General features: G+C 32.8%; 4 protein-coding genes across 4 annotated transcripts; 1 reads left to right on the forward strand and 3 right to left on the reverse strand.

Annotated features, from left to right (window-relative positions):
- The first annotated feature begins 1,171 nt into the window (after positions 1 to 1,171).
- LOC133328692 (arrestin domain-containing protein 2) lies at positions 1,172 to 2,719 on the forward strand. The gene is made up of 3 exons (XM_061537235.1): positions 1,172 to 1,292; positions 1,404 to 2,399; positions 2,502 to 2,719. The coding sequence occupies exons 1-3, from the start codon at positions 1,172 to 1,174 to the stop codon at positions 2,717 to 2,719; spliced, it is 1,335 nt and encodes a 444-aa protein (XP_061393219.1).
- Positions 2,720 to 9,080: 6,361 nt separating this feature from the next.
- LOC133328693 (arrestin domain-containing protein 17-like) lies at positions 9,081 to 10,446 on the reverse strand. Its single transcript, XM_061537236.1, has 4 exons — positions 10,324 to 10,446; positions 9,898 to 10,250; positions 9,283 to 9,844; positions 9,081 to 9,211 (listed from the first exon to the last, which is right to left on the reverse strand). The coding sequence occupies exons 1-4, from the start codon at positions 10,433 to 10,435 to the stop codon at positions 9,081 to 9,083; spliced, it is 1,158 nt and encodes a 385-aa protein (XP_061393220.1). The 5' UTR covers positions 10,436 to 10,446.
- A 584-nt stretch (positions 10,447 to 11,030) lies between these two features.
- Positions 11,031 to 15,261, reverse strand: LOC133328694 (arrestin domain-containing protein 3-like). Its single transcript, XM_061537237.1, has 5 exons — positions 15,150 to 15,261; positions 14,741 to 15,093; positions 14,116 to 14,680; positions 13,935 to 14,011; positions 11,031 to 11,120 (listed from the first exon to the last, which is right to left on the reverse strand). The coding sequence occupies exons 1-5, from the start codon at positions 15,259 to 15,261 to the stop codon at positions 11,031 to 11,033; spliced, it is 1,197 nt and encodes a 398-aa protein (XP_061393221.1).
- A 1,082-nt stretch (positions 15,262 to 16,343) lies between these two features.
- LOC133328681 (arrestin domain-containing protein 17) lies at positions 16,344 to 19,928 on the reverse strand. Its single transcript, XM_061537224.1, has 4 exons — positions 19,809 to 19,928; positions 17,358 to 17,731; positions 16,664 to 17,237; positions 16,344 to 16,603 (listed from the first exon to the last, which is right to left on the reverse strand). The coding sequence occupies exons 1-4, from the start codon at positions 19,921 to 19,923 to the stop codon at positions 16,344 to 16,346; spliced, it is 1,323 nt and encodes a 440-aa protein (XP_061393208.1). The 5' UTR covers positions 19,924 to 19,928.
- Positions 19,929 to 22,319: the final 2,391 nt, after the last annotated feature.

The following is a 22,319-nucleotide window of genomic DNA, read 5'->3' on the forward strand; positions in this document are numbered from 1 at the left end:
TGCCTTTCAATTAAATGAGATACCTCTAAAAATATTGTATTTTTAAAATGAGAGTAATAATAATTATTTTATATTATACATAAAGATACTCATTAAATATAAGCTTAAATCTAGAATCTTGTTAATAAGCGCCTTTACATTGACAATAAATTATGAAGACTATACCAATATGAGAAGTATTTTGTTCGATATCTTAAAAAAATTGTTATCATATGTAGTAAATTTGTATATTCTTGCAGGTTTTGGAACAGATAGATATATTGTAAAAGTTGTCTGTTACATGCTATTAATATAATGTTAACAGTTGCAAAGCTTTTGAATGATAGCTTTCATTAGCTAAACCGATGTTAAGTCATCTATCTGTAAACGCACACATTTACATAGCGAACTGAGTTGCGACTTTTGGTCTAAATCGGTTCAGATCCCATAGGTACTTTCCATTCTGCTTAGTATTATTAACGAAAATAATTATACCTAGTATGGGTATTGGAATTTTGGAAACGGCAAAATGACACCAATAGCGGGGAATTTAAAAATTACATATTTTCTAGAAGGACTGATTTCAGTAGGGGAAATTACATACGATTCTAAATAATGTTGGAAGACATGTATGATGAATAAAATCTGGTCAATATCGGAATTGTTTCATAAATGAATTCCAAAATCATGGTTTTCTATTATTAATCCGGGGTATAAAGCTGACTTAATATTAACTCTACTAAATGAGATTTGTCTTAGATTCTGATATATCCTTCTAATTATGTGTAATCTATGTGTATACAATTCAAATCCCAATAAATCGCAAATTCAAATTTTACTATTCATTCAAAATATTAATTAAATTGATACGCTATACTTTTCTACGAAAATTTATGGTTTATTGGATTACTTGAATTGTCATTAATTTCTTTTATTAGAATTCCCACAGCAGAACTAAAAAAATGCTCGGGCCTAATGATATTCAATTGATATCGGATTTTGTTTTTGGCAGTAACAAATTTGTTCAATACAAATACGAATTTAGGAAAAGTGATAAGATAAAAGTCCGGAACTGTGTACAATATTGTGTTCGGACACCAAAATTAAATAATACTAGAAAAATAATTCGAAAAAGGTTTCAGTTTGCGCTAGGACAGTGCCGTGAAAGGTTCTTAATATATATCTATCCGAAATGAATTTGATTTCGTGTTGTTTACAGCTGGAGAATTCCAGCGTTAGTTACCGACCCGGTGAAGTGATAAAAGGCTTGGCAGTTTTCAATGTGAACGGTAGCAGTGCAATTCTAATCAAAGGTGAATTGAATGAAAGTGCGAAACACTTGAATTGTGACTCATTGATTGATTGAACGAAAATAATAAAAATAATGTTGTGCTTTATCGATTATGTTTTTTTTTTTAATACAGCCTTATCAATACAATTTTCCGGCTATGCCAGTTGTAAATGGGAAAAAGAACAAGCCAAAAACAAAAAGAACGCAAAGCCCAAACCCAAAGAATACTATGTCAATCGTGAGGATTATGTTTTCACCAAAAACTATTTGCTAGGCTCAGAAGAGGCTAATCCCACTGCCATAACTCCTGGAATTTATAATTACAACTTTATGGTTCAAATACCCATAAATGCGCCATCTTCATTCAATGGTGCCTGGGGTTCAATTGTCTATGAACTTCAAGCCCATGCCGATTACATTACCAATTTGGATTGTTTGTGTTGCTCCGTGATTACAGTAGAACAACTGAAAGATCTCAGATGTTGGGCGCCAGCAATGCAAAATCCAAATGAAAAATCACAACGTGAACCAAAATCGTTTTTAAAATTTTGGCGTAATCCGCTTCAAGTCTATGCCAATATACCGCAAAGTGGTTACGTGCCAGGCGAATGTATTAGTGTACACATTAAAGTTGCCAACCATGGCCATTTGAAATTAAAGGACATCACCAGTAAACTGAATCGTATTGTCACCTACAAGGGTAGCTGGAAAGAGAAGAAGTCACAAGAGACTCGGGAAGTCACCGCCATTGCCTGCAACGTTTACAGTATGTTTGGACAAAATTCCAGTGATATACAACACATACAACAATTGGTGGTACCGAAAACTGTTCCTACTCTTGAATTCAGTGAATGCAATTGTATAAGTGTCACCTATGAGGTGGAAGTGAGTGTTAGTGCCCAGCGCAAGTTACGATCGGTTTGTGCAATTCTGCCAATTGTTGTGGGTTCAGTTTCGTTGAGGAGTGATGTGAAACTTGTAGAGGAAAATGTCTCAAGTAATCATGTATCCACAATAACGGTGGCCAGATCTATGGATGAATTAAATTTACCCTCTAGCTGGGATATGCGTGAACAAAATCAGAATATTCAAGCAATGGATGAAATTAGTGTTTCCATGATGTCATTAGGTAAGTTTTGGAAAGGTTAATTTTATATAAATATGAAATACTTTATTTTGTACACTTCTCGAATCTTTTTAATTTAATTTGTTTTTGTTTTTTTATTTTCAGCATCATCTTTTCGAGAAGCTGAATATATGACTGCTGTAAAAATAAACAAAAAATCAAAGAACAACCTAAATGGCGAAGTTACAGATTTTAAGCCAAAATATCTATATTTTGACCTTCCAGAGGAAATGCAACCCCATTTAGAAGATGATATGCCAACAACTAGTCAATCCCAGTCGAGACCAATAATAGTAGCAAAATCTACAGATGCAAAATTTTAGACTGATCTAAATATGTAAGACTTAAGTTAGTGGATTTATTTATTATTTAGAAATAATGTAAGAAATAAAAAGTAAAATAAGAAACTGTTTGAATTGTATTTAATGTAAAGGATTTGATAGTGAAAAATAAATATGCTCTTTGTGAAAGTGAATGATCATAATAATGGTTTATTCTGTGAGACATTAGCGGATAGCAAATGGGTGTAATTTAAAATAATCGAATTTTAATTAAAAAGGAGATAACTGAGAAAATGATCCGAAGGAGATAACTAGACAATTTTAAACAACAAATTTTTTACGAACTTCAAAAATTAAATGTCATTAAATGTCAAATACATCTAATCACATTTTTGGTTGATCTCAATTTATTGGATATTTGTTAGTAAACAATATTCAGTTTCGAATATGCTTTGTTTTATCATCAAGAAGTCTTTTACCTTAAAAAAGTAAATAAAATATGAATATTTGATAATGGTTTCTATGTATACCTTCAACATGTTATATTCAATTGATGAATTCAAATTATGATTTGTATGGTAAGAATACTAATATTGATATAATAAAATGTTATACATGTATAATACTAAATAACAATTGGTAAAGATAATTTATATGGCGATTTGATATACATGAAAATAAAATGACTCATTTTTGCACTACGGAAGAAAATCGAGGTTAATGGTTAATAGTGTGATATTTCATCGTATTAGGAAGAGCAGCAGGATACTATGGAAAATATTACTAAAACTTTTAAACCCTTCTGAAAATATAATGATGTCCTTGGAACCATGGTTTTTTGGATCCACCAGAATCCAAGTATTAATTAACAATTGTTGAAAAAAATCACTCATATTCATTCAAGTGGTTTTTATTTTGTATAGGGTATCAACAATTTAGAACAGTATCATTTTATAAAAATTGAAAGTAAAAAAATACTGTTTTATATTTATCAATCGATGTATGCATCAAATTTATCAGCATAACCTAACTGTCTGTCGCATACCTGAATGGAAACGATGCCATCATAGCTTCTTCAAAAGATGGAGGTGCTGAATTTAATGAAACAATGAAAAATTATCAAAAGAATTATTATTTTCTCCGCTGTTTAATACATACTTAAATCTCCATATGATGGTAGATCAGCGATGCAATTTACCTCATTATTATGCAGCTGATTGATATGACCATTATTGAGATTTTGTGACAAAATTATTGGGGTATTTGCAATAACATTCGCTATCGATTCCTGTTGAATACTCTGCATAGAAGGCACATTGACGCTTACCGCCGATACCTCTTGCAAACTTTGTATAAGTGGCACATTGCCAATCACAATTGGCAATAATATACAACTGTTGTTGTAGCACGCTGCCGTTAATATATCAACATGTAGAAAATGTTTCACTTGTATTATACCCTGATATCCAGTGTCCGGTGCTAAGCTGGGTAGCGCCAACGTTCCCTTGTTCTCTCGATTGGAAAGACGTAAACAGGAGTACATGAATAATTCCTTTGATATCACCAATTGCTTTTTTCGCTCTTTATAATAGGGAATTTTGGCAATATAGGTTATCGCTTCGACCAACATGATTTTGTAGCCACATATATCGACCATTGATTGATTGTTTATTTGCAAGGAATAGGGAAGAACTTGATTGGAGGCATAGCCACCAAATGGTATTGTTAGTTTGTAAGTAATTTTGGCACTGGACCAACAGCTGGGACAAAAGATTTCTTCGCCAATGAGTGGAACCTAATTTAGGATGTGAATGTTATTAGAAATTTCCTGAATTATTTATTATATTCATAGCAGTTTACCTTTAACGCTGGAAATAAATTTAGATTTACTTTATTCAAAATAGTCAACATTTTACCAAAAGTATTATTCGCCCGATGTGGTCTATCCACAATTAACAACAACTCATAACGAATTTCCCCATATTTGCCAATATGTGAGGTGGGACACGATTTGGGTATGCGAAAACTAAATTTAAATAAATGGCCACCTGTTGACAGGGTGCCTTCTCCTCTAGCAATGACTCCACGATCAATATATACCTCATCGGCTCGGTAGGCATAACTTTCGGATACTTTTTTGCTAATAAATTTTCCATAACGTCGTGTATCGTTCCAATAGACTTTTGCCTTACCCAAAAGACGTATTCGTATATCTGTATGGGAGGTGTTTGGCAGAAAATCAGACAACATGTGGAATATCCCAAACAGTGCTACTTACTACGAATGTCTTTGTCACTGGTAGTTGTTAAAAACACTGATCCTTCAATTGTTTGTCCAGCAAAATATCTTGCATCCGGGCGATTTAGTTTAAATTCACATTTTATAGGCATAGCAAAGATTCTATAATATATATAATTATTTCCTGTACATTCCGCTCAGTAAAGAAGAAAAAAAAAACGTTATTGCTTGATATCCAAAATAATACTGTTGCTTCCATATGGAAAAATTTGTACATTGAGATGGAAAATAAACATTAGGGAAAAACACAGGTATACAATTGTTTTCAATTTATTCTCAGAATCTGTGAGAGAGTACTGGTTTTTAAGAGAATTCATGCTAGATGTTTTCATTAAGTGATTAATTTGTATGGAAAATAAATAAGTAATTCCATAGTGGTAAGGGTCGTTTACAAGTTACCCTAAGCATTTATAAGTTTTTCTTCGGAAAATTGTATATCATTGTCCACTACCCCTGAGCAATGACATACTGCAGAATTAGATTCTTGTCCATTGTCCCATACTGTGTCATCTTAAATGTTGTGTTCTAATAAAAATACTAAACGATATTTAAATATATAGACCACTGTATTAATTTATCTTCCATGTCATTAATTTGAATGTAAATATCATCGTCCCGCTCTCAGTGACTATGTCTTCCTTGGATCATTTTGAAAATATACTATACTCATTTTTTAAATTCAACTACAATTATAATATAGAATCCCAATCTAACGATTCGGCATAATCTTCATATAAAAAATTCCAAATTCTTACCATTTTCTAATAAAAAACAGAGACAATTTTTTCTAATTTGTTGAAATCATAATTTTTATTAGAAAAATTGTCTTTGAAAGTCTTTTTGCATAGAGTTAGCCACCTCGTATTGTAAAAATGCAAATTTAATTTCGTCCATTATAATATCGGTACACGGGATATAATGGTTGAAAATCCTTGGCATTGTTAAATTCATTTGCTTCCGGGTCTTGAAAAGGTGTTGGGTGTCTAATTGCTTCTTCAAATGCTGGTGGAGCTAAGGGAAATCCATGAACATTTCAATATATAATATATATCACATTATTGAAAAAAAAACATACCTAAATCCCCATAACAAGGAGGCTCATCCTCATCACTTTCTTCTCCAGAATACGATGCCTGGATATGTGGTGGGGCATTTACTTCATGACCGCTGTAATCCTCATCATCATCTGATTGAATTTCTAAATTAGCTGACGATGGCAGAGGTGTGGCATCTTGTAAACTTTCCTTTATCGGTATGTTACCAATAACTATTGGCACCGAAATATTCTTATTGCGATGGCAACCCTTGACAATGATTTCAATTTCTAAATAATGCTCCAAACGTATTATGCCCTCACGGTCAGTATCCGGTGGCATTGAGGGCAAATCAATTTGACCAACATATTGACGATTGGACAGACGTAAACATGCATCGGAATATTCTTCATCGGCCACTGTGGTATGACTATCTAGCTCCTTGTATTCTGGGGTATTAGCCACAAAGGTCATGCATTCCACAAAGCGCACCTTGTATCCACTTATATCTGTCATTGATTGATTTTGTACATTAAGTGTGTATTCAAGGGATTGTCCGGAGGCATATGCTCCATAGGGTACATTCAAAGATAATAAAATAGTTCCACTTGCACATGGCCAACAGCCAATGGAACTGGTTTCATCTTGTTGCAGGGGAAGCTGGAATAAAATCACATTAGTTGGATTGTATGGAAACAAATTCGCCACTTACCTTGAACTCGGGATTCGCATTCAAATCGACCCTTTTCAACACGGTCAATGGTCTCGTGAAAACATTGTCATAACGATATGGCCGATCCACTCGTAGTTCCAGAAAATAGCGAATATGTCCGTGATTACCACGACACGATGTGGGACAAGATTTGGGCAAGCGAAACTGGTAGTTAAACACATAGGTATCCGGTGGCAATATCTCTTCGTCATAAACCACAATAGTTTCGTCGATGTACACCTCGTTTGCTTTGTACTGAGCTGTTCCACTGTCTTTTTCCGCTTCGCTCCAATGGACTTTAGCTTCACCCAATAGACGTATGCGAATATCTAACGATATTATTAACAAATTTATTTATTTTATTTAGTATTTTTGGTTCAAAGAAAATAAACTCACTTCGTATTGTCTTCTCTTTGGTTGTTCTCAGCAGAACTGTTCCAATTATCCATTCACCACTGAAGTAAACCCCATTTCTTTGATTTAGACGAAATTTGCACTTTGATGGCATTTCGAACGATCGGTTCCTAAATGACTGAATTCGAATTGATAGTGTCGTATTGTGGTTCTAATATCATTATTTTTTCTAATCCGCAAAAAACAATGCCGCCAAAAATAGCATGAAAAACATCTCTCGCACATTGCTGGAAAATACAATCAATAGGTGGTCGATGTGACCTAGAAAAACAGAGGAAAATTGCCAAAGAGAATTTCATAGTTGAGAAAAAAAACAACGCTTTTGTTGTTATCAAAGAGAATTTATAGTTTGGCCCTTGAAATACCCAATTGGAAATGCATGCCAATTCGAAAGAGAAGACAGCAAAATTAAATTACACTAATGGAAAAGAAATAGCTTCTCATTTCGAGTTCGCAATCTTAGAATGTAGTTAGTAATACATACATATATAAATCAAATGTAAAATTTTCTTCAAATTTTGGGATTTACCTCTTACAAATTAAAAAATAATTCCATTTGGCCAAAGGAACTTATTAGTTGAGAAAAAAGAAAGAACTTGATGGGACCTTTGAAAAATCTAATGGAAAATTTTTAAAATTAAAAAAAATTATAAATTTTAGTAAAAAATGTCTTCAAATATAATTGGATTTTTTTTAAATAAAAAAAAATAAATAAAAAAATTATAAATTTTAGTAAAAAATGTCTTCAAATATAATTGGACTTTTTTTAAATAAAAAAATTATAAATTTTAGTAAAAAATGTCATTCAAATATAAGTGGCATTTTTTCTTCCAAATATAAAATTTTTCGAAAATAACATTTTATCAAAACATAGGAATTTTTTGTCAAAAAAGAAAAAAAAATAAATAAAATTGTCCAATTGGGTATATCAAACAGCTTCCTCCAAAGACATATGGAAAGCAAGAGAATTTATCTACAACACAAACCTATGCATATCAGCTGATAGTGTGCGTATTGGTTGTATGTTTATATATAGATGTAGACAAATAAGTTATACGACACATATGTCAATGTAAAGACAATCCTCTTTATGTCAAACAGACAATGGTGTGTGGCATTGTATTAGACATTTTAAATTATTTTGAATATATTTAACATAATATTGCGTTGGATTTCATTTTAAGGTTCCACTGTTAAATTCATATTCTTTGGCTTATGTTGTGATGTTTTAGTTCTAAAATACATACAGATTTATATCAAATATATAGAACAGTATAAACAACAAATTTAATTCAAATATTTATACGAAAAAGTTAGCTAGTCGATTTTTTTGAGAAGGTTATTAAAAATCCATTTTGACTTAATGCATTTGTTGTTATTTATTCTGGCCCATAGCGTAGAGGTGTATTTTTTCTTTGATGACAAAAGATAACCTAGCTTGTATAATTGTACCATTGTACCATCATTTACAATACCACAATTTCCATAAATATTACGAACAAAGTACTATTTTCAATATTGCTAGCAATTTCTAAAAAATCCCAGATTAATAATTTCGAGCTGCTATTAAAAGAATGTCAAATAAATATATTATGGTGGATAAGTACACATGTATATAAACGTTGAATTTATTACAATAAAGTCAACTTTATTAATTATAAAAATATTTTTGTTAGATAAATATATTTACTAATGTGAAAAAATACACAAAATGCTCATACAAATACAAATCCAATATACATATACATGGACTGATTTTTCAACCTTGTAAATTCATCAATGTTTGCTAATAATGACATTTAAGTGGCGGACCTAAAGTATACTAAATATAAATTTGGCAGAATTATGAGGTAGACATGGTGTAAAAATGTTGAATAAATTCTTTGGAGCAGTTGATGTCTTTCATTCGAGATATTCCATGTCTTTATATTAGTGCACTGAATTTTTATTGGGTTTCATTTTTATGAGGATACACTGGATATAGGGGCCTAAAACCAATTACATTTGAGTGGGAATTTGCATCGGGATCTTCAAAGGGAGAGTGACTACGTATGGCCTCTTCGAAGGATGGTGGTTCTGAAAATAAACATTCATATTCTCAAATTAAATGAAATATTCCACAACAAATTTAATGACTTGAAACTTACTAAAGTCACCATACGATGGAGGCAAGTCACCGCCGACGGCATTCTCTTCGCTGGGTAAAAATGGTGCCGATGGTGCAATTTCCCTGAAATCGCTGTTATTTGTCATACTCTCCCGTATGGGTATGGTGCCAATGAATATGGGAACGCTTATGCTTTTATCAGCATGACAACCATCCACATATATCTCAAACTCCAACATGTGTCGAACACGTATTATACAGTCACCTTCGGTATCCGGTGGTAGAGGTGGCAAAATTAATTCACCCTCAAATAGGCGATTTGTCAGACGTAAACATTTATCGGAATGTTCTTGTGTGGCCAAAGTGGTGGTCTTTTCCCGTGTCTTATGGCGTGGTGTGTGGGCCGTAAATGTAATGTGTTCATTGAATTCCAAACCATAGCCATTTATATCGGTGTTTGATTGATTTTTGATTAGTAAAGTATAGTGTAAAGTCTGACCGGGTGCATAAGCCCCAAAGGGAACACTTAAGGTATAGTCGATGTTACCACCTGCACAGGGCCAGCATCCAATGGCGCTAGTTTTTTCAGCTTCCAGTGGTACCTAGTAAACGATGAAGATATTAATCGACATTCAATCATAATTTCACAACTTACCCTGTACATTGGGTTCAAATTCAAATCCACAGTTCTTATGACAGTCAATGGTTTTGAGAATTCATTGTCAAAGCGAAATGGCCTCTCTACAATCAGCCACAAGGCATAACGTATGTGACCATATTTACCCTCACACGAAGTGGGACAGGACAACGGCAGGGGTATATTGAAATTATAGGTATGCGTGCCTTTTGGCAAAACACCATCACCGCGTACTTGGGTAGAATTGTCTATGTACACCTCATTGGCACGATAATATACAGTACGGGTTCCATGATGACCATCAGATCTGCGATGACGTTCAGTTTCGCTCCAGCTCACTTTAGCCTCACCCACAAAACGTATGCGTACATCTAGCCGGATGAGAGTGCAATTTTAAAAATACACTGCAGACGTGTTCATTGTCCAACCGGGTTTTTTACTTACTTCGTACATCTTTGTCACTGGTGGTTTTCAACACAATTGAGCCACACACAACTTGGCCACTGTAATAGACGGCATTAGGACTATTCAAATTAAATTCACATGTTGACGGCATTTTACAAAAAAAAAAACAATTTCGTTTCAAAGGATGAATGAAATTAGTTGTCGCCAAACAAAAAATAAATATTGTCTAGTCTTTTTTTTTATTTATATAACGCCCTGCAATTTAGTCAGAATATTGTGCAAATTCCCAACTGAGTTTCAGTTGATACTGGCCGCAAATACGTAAATAACAACATCAAGTAACAACAAAATGGAAAACAACAAAAACTTGCATTCGCGTGAATTTTTGTTCTCGCTCGAATGCCGCCAGTTCGTTTGGCCGGAGAATGTGACATCATCAGTTCATGTTTATGTTCTCTTGGCTGTCGCACTGTGAGTATCGACCGGCAAGTAGAGCAAAAAAATATATATGCACACAGTCACACTGGGTGCTGATGCCGTTTATCTGTCGAAAACATTGTGTTTTTAGTATAAATACATTTTATAAAATATGTGTTAATAAAAAAATTTCCTACCTAAAACATCAAGCTTTGGTTGTTGTATCGTTTGTTGTACAACAACACTTGCTGTTTCCTTCTATTATTATACCATGGAGAAATGCAAAAAAATAATATTTCTCGATTTAAAACAATATATTTTGGGAAATTTCAAAGTTGAACCTTATAATAATACACACAATCTAACTTTTTATCGCTATTCTTCAACGACTCCAATGTGTTAGCATGGACATTCTCATTCTGCGAGTAAATAATAAGAGTCCATTGAGATTGATTTTATTCTCTTTTGTATCTTCAAAGTATTGGTTTGTATAAGAGTCTTTGGAGGGCTACGTAGGCAAAAGTGTATTCTGTCGATACTTTTGACGACATAATAATTAAAATCAGGAGAATTAAAGGATGAAAATAAATAACATTATAGGGTTTACAGTAGTCAGTTAATTTTGTCTGCTCTACCAATAATAAATATGTATTAAAAAAAGAAATTTGAATATATAAAATCGAAAAGTGTAAAACGTCTATATCAAAAACTTCTACATGTACGACTAATTTTTTGTGCGAACTATGGTCTGTGCTGCCAATTTAGCACTTTAAGTGCTAGATTTAGCACTTGAAAATCATTTAGCACCAAAAAAGTGATCTAGCACCTAGCACTTTTTTTAGCATTTTAACTTGTTCCTAATTTTTTCAAAATTCTCATATCCGAGTATAAAAATCAATGTAATTTATATAAATTTAAATGCCAGATATACTCCTCTAGGATATAATAACCACAACTTCTCGAAATAAAAAATGTAATTAAATGTTGTTTTATTTGTCCCGCAAAGTCTTGGTTGATTTGATTAGAAAAAATATTGACCGATTATTAAAAAACCTACATGCTTTTTCGTTGACTAAATTCCCTTCCCCTTAATTATTGTTTCATTGGTGTTCGGGTTATAAATGGGGCCTCTAGAGCGACTAGAAAATTTTACCACCTGAATATTATCCGATCACAGCCAAAAGGCTAAAGATTTTGCTTTCACTGTAACCGGAATTTATGCAAAATCTCATAGCTATCAACGCGACATTTCCACTTTTAGTGTAGTAATGGTAATACTAAACAATATTAGAGTAGTAGACCCCTGTAAATAGCTCGCACATCTCTAGAACGACCAGAAAGCAGCTAAATATTGACCGATATTACCAAACATAATAAGTGTTTTCTGTGGCCAGAACTGGATATGCAAATTTTCGCAACGGTCGCTTTACATCTGTGACCGTTACTTTGGTTACAAATGCTAACGGACACAGATATCTAGATTGACTCAGCTAGTTGATAAATGACCGTGTACTAAAAGGAGGGTCTATGACCAATAAAGTATAAAAAGTATTTTAATAAAATATAGATTTCATAATTATCTATAAACATTTTCCGTTATTTAAATTTTTAGCACTTTTTTCTGGCACTTTTCTAAAAATTTTAGCGTTTTTTGTCATATTTTTGAACAAAATCTAGCACTTTTTCTCAATGAAGTTTTGGCAACACTGTCTATGGTGCACTGTTTGCATGAATATCGGACGAACATATATCGCTCAATTGCCGCAAGACAGGCATAAATCAAAAATCGTGATTTTTGAGTTAATGATGCAGAATTGTTCGATATATCAGACCTTATTTTGTATAAAAAATACAGATAAATATCTCTTTCACGCTCTGACTGAGAAGCTGTAGAAGCTCCTCTGTTCCTTGTATGAGTAAATTTAAAACTTAAATCGCATTATCTCGATTTGATTTTGATTTATGCCGGTTTTGCAGCAAATGAGTGATAAATGGCTCAGATCAAAACTCACAACACGTCATACTAGTCTCAAGTCGGCAGATAGAGCTGATAAATCGTTATATATTTCTGGGGTCTTTGAGCTTTACAATTGTAATATTTTATAACATCGTGGGTCATGGATTACAAATGACACGAGGTCAAGGTCAAAATTTCATATTTTTGTGAAGATAATTTATATTTAAAAAAACGTTATATAACATTGACATGCATCAAAATATTGAAATATTATTTTGTATTTTTAGTTCGCAATGTGTGCACATGTTCTTACCAAAAATTATTATTTTTGCTCCACTATTTGAAGTAGATGTTGGCCGCGTTTTTCAACCAAATTGGCTGTAATCTAGAATTTTGAATATAAGTTGGGTGTGAAATCTTCATACCAAAAACTATCAATATTGACTTATTTTTCGGGGTAGGCCACATATAAACGAACCCCCCATTAGTTGGTAGTGTGGGGATGTTGGGCACGTTTTCCAACCAAATTGACTATAATTCATAATTAATATCGACATGCCATCGTTGTAAAACCAATATACATAAAAATACGATTTCTTGCTAATCTGATGTAAAATACTCAAACTATTTGGATATATAGTTGCATTCTATTTAATTTTCAAAATTTCACATTTGTAATTAGTGGCCAAAGCTCTACAAAATGTGTTAAAAAATAATTTGATTAATTAAATTAAAAAAAAAATGACCGCCGTTTTCGATCCACCCTATTAAACTTTTACGTTTTTCTTGCAGAATAGTTTTCGTGTTAATAAATAAACACTGAGTATTTCATATGATCAATTTTGGATTTTTACAATTTAACCTATAAAGTCGTAATATTGAATTTAAAGTTTATGTTATATGAAACTTAAAAAGTATGGCCTTTTTTATCGTAACAATTATTATTGGAATTATGGATATATAGAAATATATTCATATGTTTCCATATATTTAATCATAATTTGCAACATAGTTGTGGTTTAATCAATAACTTACAAATGCATAGCCATCAGAAAAAAGAAAACCAAAAATATATTTAACCACATGCGACACACATAAATACGTTCATATATAAACAAATATATGTATATAATAGACATTTCATTCTCATATTATTTAAGGTAATTTTGCTATATCCATCCAATAGTGAAAAGTAAAGTGACATTTAACACATCTTTTCAAGTGGTAGTACATCCATCGATTACGAATACATGGGGTAGAGAGGTCTAAAACCAACCACACGATGATGTTTATCTACGTCATTGTCTACAAAGGGGGATTCACTTTGCATTGCTTCTTGATAAGAAGGTGGTTCTGTGCGAGAAAAAAAAATTGATTTTGATAAGAAATTTTGCAATTACAATTAGTCATAAATATTTTTATAATCGAAAATTAACAAGCAATTACCACGAACTTACTTAGATCACTATAATTGGGCGGCATTTCGGAATCAGTTTTACCATTCGATGTCGGCATTTCGGGGGCAGTTGGGTTTTGATGTTCGATTTGCTCAGCAAAGTTTTGCAAACTTTCTCGTATCGGTACGTTGCCAATAAAGATGGGAACAGATATGTCTTTGGATCTGTTACAACCGGACATCATTATTGTTACCTTCAGCTTGTATTCGACGTAAATAATGTTGCTAGGTTCAGTTGTAGGTGGCACAGATGGTATGGAAAATTCACCACTGAATACGCGATTCGTCAGACGACGACATACTTCCGAATAATTTCGTTTTACTAGGGTACGTCTCTCGTAGCGATGACTGCGACTGGGCGAATGAGCGGTAAATGTAATTTTTTGAATAAAATCCATATAGTAGCCTTCTGTGTCTGTCATAGATTGATTTTGTAGGTGCAGCGAGAATTTGACAGTTTGTCCCGGTGTGTAGGCAGCAAATGGTATTTGCAGAGAATAAAATAATTTACCACTACTGCAGGGCCAACAACCTAGACTAGCATAATTTTCCCCCAACAGAGGAACCTGGTAAACATAAGTTATCACAACATTATAAAGCTATAAAAAGAATTCGCATTAGCTTACCTTGAACACTGGATTTAGATTTAAATCAACTGTTTTCAGAACTGTCAGTGGTATGTAATAGGTATTATCGAAACGCAATATTCGATTTAAAATTAATGAAATTCCATAACGTATATGACCATATCTTCCCTCACAGGATGTGGGACACTCCAATGGTAATACAATTGTAAATGTGTAGGTGTGCACGCCAACAGGTAATACACCCTCACCTCGTACAATTGTCTCGTTATTGATGTAAACTTCGTGAGATCTGTAGTAAGTTGTAGATGTGGTACTATTGCCATTCGAATCTGTTGTTGTAGTAGACTCCTCCCATTTTACTTTTCCCTCTCCAAGGAAAACTATGCGAGCATCTGCAAAGACACGCAATTAGTTTTTGTTGCATACATTTGGTACGGAAAGCCTTTACTTCGGATCTGTTTTTCGGTGGTTGTTTTTAGACTAATTGTTCCATTAATTGTCTGACCACTGTAATAAACTGCATTTGAGTGGTCCAGTGAAAAAGTGCATACCGATGGCATATTTCTTTTTTAATTATTTTTTAAATATTGTTACGTTCTTTCGGTATACAATTTTATGACGACTGTAAACAAAGCGTGTTTCAATACTGACATATTCGTCTTACATGGTATGCATATATACGTGTATAAACAAATAACACTTTTAATGAAATCAACAGAAGCACTCTTAATAATAAACGATAGACTCACATACATATACTCTCTTAAGTGCTATAGTAATGTTTCTCTTAATCAGATAAAGAGAAATTAAGTAAACTGATTTAGGCTGTACTGATAAAAAATATTTATGTTATTCCCCTGGACAAGTAATGAATTTTTTTTGTGCCCAAGAAGAATTGAAATAAACATATAAAACTATAATGAAAATATACATAGTTGCTACCCACCAAGAATCTGGAATACCAAATTAGGAATAAATATTATATAACGTGACTTCGACTTATAATAAACCTCCTCTGAGAATATATATTTACCCACCAAGAACACGTAATCCCAAGATATATTCAATTTGGTTGGAAACAAGTATGGAATCCTTGGAATAATGAAATTCGCGCGGTCCTTTAGGCCATGGCCGATACAATTTCAATATCAAACATTCCATAAGTAGTATCAATGTATATGCAAAATTGAAAATCTATTTCTTAAATATTGAAAACTCTACCGTGATTTCAACAGACGGACTTGACTATATATACAATAATATATTTTAGAATAATATACTTTATAGGGTCTCTGACTATACCTCAAGATATTGCAAAGCAAATGACTGCCTGTTCATTCGGCAAAATGGATCATGTGCTGACTGTTACGTTTGAGCAATGTAGGAGGATAATTATGAGTGCTACATCACATTTCTTTTTCCCATTTATTTTCCGCGGAGGAATTTTGACAACAAACAAGGGAAATCGAATCACAATGCTTAATGGCAATTCGATTATTTGGGAATCTGAATAAATAAAATCAACGCTATATAAGAATCTTTCATAGTATAGAATATAATTTCTTTCTATAGATTTTACTATATTTGTATTTAAGTATATATCATTTTTAATATATATGAATGTATGTAATTTATAATAATTTTATATTTCTACTGGCGACTCTCGTGGTGGCTTTTCCTTTTCGATATTTTCCATTTGAGGATTAATTCTCTTTTTCTTCTTCTTCTTTTTTATGGGTGGATTTGGTGGCGGTGTCTGACCCATAGAGGGAATAACCACATCGTCGACATCAAAGACCGGATAACGTGGTGTAAACTGAGCCTGCTCACTAACCGTATTCACATCGTCATCATCAGCAATATTGGTGGTCATATACATGGCTTCTTCATAGGTGGGAGGAGCTGTAAAGAGAAACGTACCACTTAATACTTGTCCTTCAGCAAAACGTTGCGTCTACTTACGCAATTCAAAATCTATTTCAGTTTCCTCACTCAACAAACTATGATCATTTCCGTTGGCTCTTTGCATGGCACAGGATGATGTTGTCGGCACATCATCAATATTGGGCTGAGCAACGGCAGCACTGGGAGTAACCAAGGGAACATTACCAATTGTAATGGGGATAACCGATTTGGGATTACGCATCAGATGATTCATTATGGCCACTACGCAAATTTCATAGGAAATGCGTACAACTTTACTCAGATGATCACAGGTGGGTGGTGTGGCTGGGACACGAATAACTTCGGCATAATCTCGTTCACTATGACGTGGCACAGTGCCGCAATATTTTTTCACCAAACACAGTTTTTCGCTGGATGTTTTCATACAGGGTGTATCCGAGACATAAGTGGCACGAAGATTTAGGCATATCATCAGTTTCTTTACATCGGCACTGGTGTTATTTTGAATATGTGAACTAACCAAAATCATTTGACCCGGCACGTAGCCCGTTTGCATGAGATCAACACGCAAGCGTACAGTTTGAGATGTGAAGAAACAAAAGCTTTCCATACTTTCATTGTAAGCTGGACTCTGAAGAGGGAAATTGTAAATAGATTAATAAACAAACGGAATCAGGATTAGATGATTTAGCTGCCTCAAGAAAAATACATCATAGCTATTACAAAAAAATAGTAATTTAATACTGCTTACCTTCAATAGTTCCGTTTCACGATTAAGATCCATCATTTTCAATACCGTAAACCCCTTACTGTATGTTCGATTTGAAGTACCCGATCGGATGGTTGTAACCTTAACCATATAACGAACATGTCCGTAGGCACCCTCAAACGATGATGGACAGTTCACGGGTATGGGACAAGCAAACGAATATGTGTGTGTGCCCGAGTCTATAGTAAAATTGGAGCCATCCTCTGAACCAACTAGAAATGTGGTCGACGCTATATAATCTTCGTGACCATGATAGACATGTTTACGTTTTAAATTTGATTTGTAGATTGGTTTCTTGCGGCCATGTCGTTCGCGCCATTGACATTGGGCATAACCACAAATTTGTAATTTAATTCCTGGAAAATTGAACGGGAATATAATAACAATTATAACTAATTTGTTTGCAAAACCATACATTTCCATTAATTATATTTTAATCTAATAATATATATAGTTTTTTCAGTTTTTATTGTTGTTGTATTGTGTCATCAACAATCAGGGCACATATGCTGTGCCATGAATTGTATACTCATATTTGTTGATAAGGTATCCACCCAGTTGGTATACAGTTTGACAGCGTTTTTTATTGGATTTTACTTGGCACGTCTGTGGTTTATTTTTCTTTTGTTTATCAAATGATAAGATAAGAACCAGTTTATAAAGATTATTTAAAATGTTCCAAACAAATTTGTACACTGCTGGTGTACAAATTAACAAAGTTTTTGACGCTCAAATGGTATAATTTTTTTCATTTTCATAATCCTAAAAATATAAACATTTAAAGTTTTTATGCCATATGCCAAAGGAACTTGTTCGGGGTTTCAAAAGGCAACTATTAACCTATGACAAATACAAAATACACACACGACTTTTTTAATTTAAAAGTCAAGAAATTTCATCCCGAACTTCGTATAAATTTTATATTTCATATTTCGACTGCGATTAAAGCAACTCTAACAATTCTAACTCATTATGATGGAATTGACCAGATGAAGTGGATTTATAAAGTCCAATTTCATATTTCATGACATTTGTGATATATGTGGATCAAAGTTGTAACACAGTTCCCATTTAAGGTTATTAGAAGAAATCATCCTAATTAAGGGAACCCCCATGCTCGATTTTATTTTTTCAAGATTTTCAAAGGGCTGGTAAATCAATACCAATGCCTGTTAATGTTTGTAACTTTGCACATATATATTTGAAGATTTAAAAGATAAGAAAAATAATTTACAAACAATTTTCGTTATTGTTTTTTGTAATTAAAGAAAAGTCCTTATTTTTGATGGCGGGCATGATAACTCCCCACTGGAACATCGGAATCCGAAAACTCCAACGGTGTTAGAAAGAGCACATGTCTGTCTCTCGTATGAACTGGGATTATTGACTTCGCTCTAATATTAACAAAATGGCGGACCTTTGAAAAAGTATTTTTGGAAAATCGCCGATTTTTTACCAAAAACCGAGTAAAAAAATAAGGAAGATCTTCACCGATTGGCTATATCCTAGTTCATACGATAGCTATACATTCACAGAGAAACGTGTAAAAATTTGGAATCGATTGGGTCATTAGTTTTTGAGTTATCGTGCCCGCCATTCACAAAAGAGAAAAACGCGTTAAATAAAAACGCGTATAAATCGGCTATATCTTCAAGAGTTCTTGAGATTTTCTCTTGAAATTTTGTATGGACATTCTTGAATTAGTGTAGATTCGAATAAAATAAAAAAATGTTTGACCCCGAGAATGGGGGAGGGGGGGGGGGTCCCCTTAAAGGTATTTTAAATGGGCCTGTGGCTGTAATCGGGAATATCAGTTAATGGAGTTCCTCGAAAAATAGGTCTACATTTTAAAAACTGATGGTGTAAGTTTAAAGTTATATTTCTCCGATTCTTTGAAATGTATCCTTATTGGAAATGAAATTAAGGAAACGAAGTTGAAGACTGAACATCGAATTCGCTACCTCGGTTAGTTATAATCGACATAATAGATTGACCAATATGTATAGACCAGAAATTTGTGTCTGGACGATTACCCATAACTTTGATTATATTGACTTTATTTCGTTATTATAAGGTTCAATACATTTTTGTAATTCATGACCTTCAACTTGACAAAATATTTCCATTTGCCGTGTTTCGTAAATAACAAACCAAACCAGTTTTTTAGAATTTTTGATGATCAGATATCAGAATGATATGATTTATGATATTATTGAGATGTATGTCTTCACAGTGCTTTAAAATTCTGTTCTTTTTAATTATATTTTTACAAAACTACAGAAGCACATTTCTAAAAATAACCACTTGACACTTGTTTTAATGTATTAGAGATTTATAATTGTTTGTTTTTATATCATATCATCAGCTGTGTCATAAATACTTTTAAAACTGACTATACGAATAAATTATTCCAGAATAATTTTTAAATAATACCTTTAAATTTTTTCGGTTTATTTAGGGTTAATATAACTTTTCCCGTTAATAATTGTCCCGTAAAATATGTCCCGTATTCATTTTGATCAAATGTTATAACGCAATTATTAGCCATGACTATGATTTTTTATTTATTTTTTTGTTTTGCTCTCAAACAAGTAGTTCGGCAACAGGCCACATTCTATTTTTCAGGTATTCCGTCCGCAGCAGTTTAACGTAACACTTTAGGTTTTTAACTGACTGTGACCGTTCGGCGAACATGTTAAGTTGTATCCATAACTGTTGTTATGAATCGGTTTAGATTGAGATAAGAGTCCATATGTAGGTGTGTGAGCGTAACTATCAAAATCATCGTCGTAGTCATCGTCTCTGTTATATCGGGCCAAAACTCACAAATAATTCAGTTAATAGCTAAGGTGTTATATTTGATGAGCAATGACGCCTCTGCCGGTCGGATTGGCGTTGAAGAGCTTAAGTGATAGACGAGAGAATGAATAAATCTCAGTTTGAATAATTGATGTGGTAGCTATACCGTAACAGCATGTGCGTGTGGCTGTGTTGTTGTAAGCAAAACACTTAATATTATATTTATATGATCAATTAGATTTAACGTAATCTATGACTTGCAGAAACTGATACTAATCAATACCGATAAACGTAGAAAAATAAATTTAGATATTTAAATATTGGTCGCTATGAATTTAAAAATGGCTGCTACTATCAGTGTTATAAAATATTTATAGCATACATCGTATTTTTTGAGCTTTATCACTATTTATTTTGACAAATTTTAACACAGTTATATATTTATTTTAACGTTTAAGTTGTATAATTTATAAATTATAAAATTTCAATTAGTGGAAGGTGTCATTTAATACCCTACCCAATAACAAAAAATCAATTTTATATGTACTTACATATTTATAAAAATGTTAGGTGATGACTAACTGACTGACGTATACATTATCAACGAAAAAGTGGATAGGACTGATATTTTGCATGATAGTGACGGCTGATGTGTGATAAGCCGGTATTAAATGAATGTTGGTACGAAATAAGTGCGTAAAATACTGGAATGTTAAGATGGATCTTCTCCACAGCATGATCAACACGAATCTGAAGTATGATATACTAAAACATTTGTTTATATTTTGTTTTAATGCATAAATAATACTGTTAGTGTTCAACGAACGATTTTTAAGTAAAATTTTGAATTTTTTTTAATAACACAATGCCAGTGAATAATTCTTAGTTTAATTAAATTAATTAAGTTGCGCCTGCTATTGGTATCCTCCATAAATTCAGATATACATTTAATGTAAAAACTAAACTTTTGTTATATAATTCACTAATTCAAAGTCATTTCAACTATTTGGCAATGATATATGCACATAAAAATAATATTTACTTGAAATCATTGCAAAGGACCCAAAATAAAGCACTTAAAATAGTTTTCAACTTGTCGAGATTTTACCCCACAACAGAACTCTACAAACATATTGCAAAAAACATTCTCCCTATACATGGTACTTATAAACTTCAAGTGATGACATATATGTTTAAAGTTATCCATGATATCGGCCATCGGTCAATACAATTTGAAATGAGTCAAACGCTTGTCAATACGAGGAATAATTCTGTTTTAAGAGTAAAAAGATGTCGTTTGGAATTAACGAAACAAAAAATTCAGCATAATGGATGTTTATTTTTTAACCACCTGCCCAATAATATAAAAAATATAACAAGAATTTCATTATTTAAAAAAGAGATAAAGTCATTTTTATTAAGTAATATTGAAATGCTTCTAACGTAATTTTTTTTAACGTAATTCATTTTTTTTATGTTATTTAATTTTTTTATCAATATTTTTTTTTTCATATGATAAAACACGTATTTTGATTTATATTGTAAACCAATTCGCCTCAATAAGGAAGACGCTGAGGCAAAACATACATATTGTAATAATATATATTTGAAATAATAAATACAAAAAAAAAATTCTATCTATCAGTCTGTAGAAATAATGGAAATAGAATAGAAATAAGGACTATTCGTTTTGAACCAAACATTGTACAACCTATTATCTTTACCAGGGATAGATCCAGTCCGAAGATGAGATCCTTGTTCCACTCCTTCTCGTACTTCCTCCACAAATGGTCAACATTTTCAATATTTTAAAATCCAATAGTATGCGAAATTAATGTCCGACCAAACTCTACACTACTCATTATCTCCACCAAGCCTAGATCATGAAGATGGGACCCATTGGTCCACTCCTTCCGGAACCTCTCCACAAATGGTACAAATTTTAAATAGTTACCAGTCCAATATCAGGCGAATGGACTATCCGAATTGAATTAAATTTTGTACAACCGTTTATCTTTAGCACGCCTAGATCAATTCCGATGATGAGATCCATTGGCCCATTCCTTCTGGTACATCTCCAACAAATGGTCCACATTTTTAATATTTATAAATCCAATATTAAACAAAAGGAATGTCCGATTTTGA

This window comes from Musca vetustissima, unplaced genomic scaffold (genome assembly GCF_032173495.1).
Source record: "Musca vetustissima isolate MV318-11 ecotype Yass unplaced genomic scaffold, APGP_CSIRO_Mvet_v1 utg1439, whole genome shotgun sequence".
In the NCBI taxonomy this organism is placed as follows: domain Eukaryota; kingdom Metazoa; phylum Arthropoda; class Insecta; order Diptera; family Muscidae; genus Musca; species Musca vetustissima.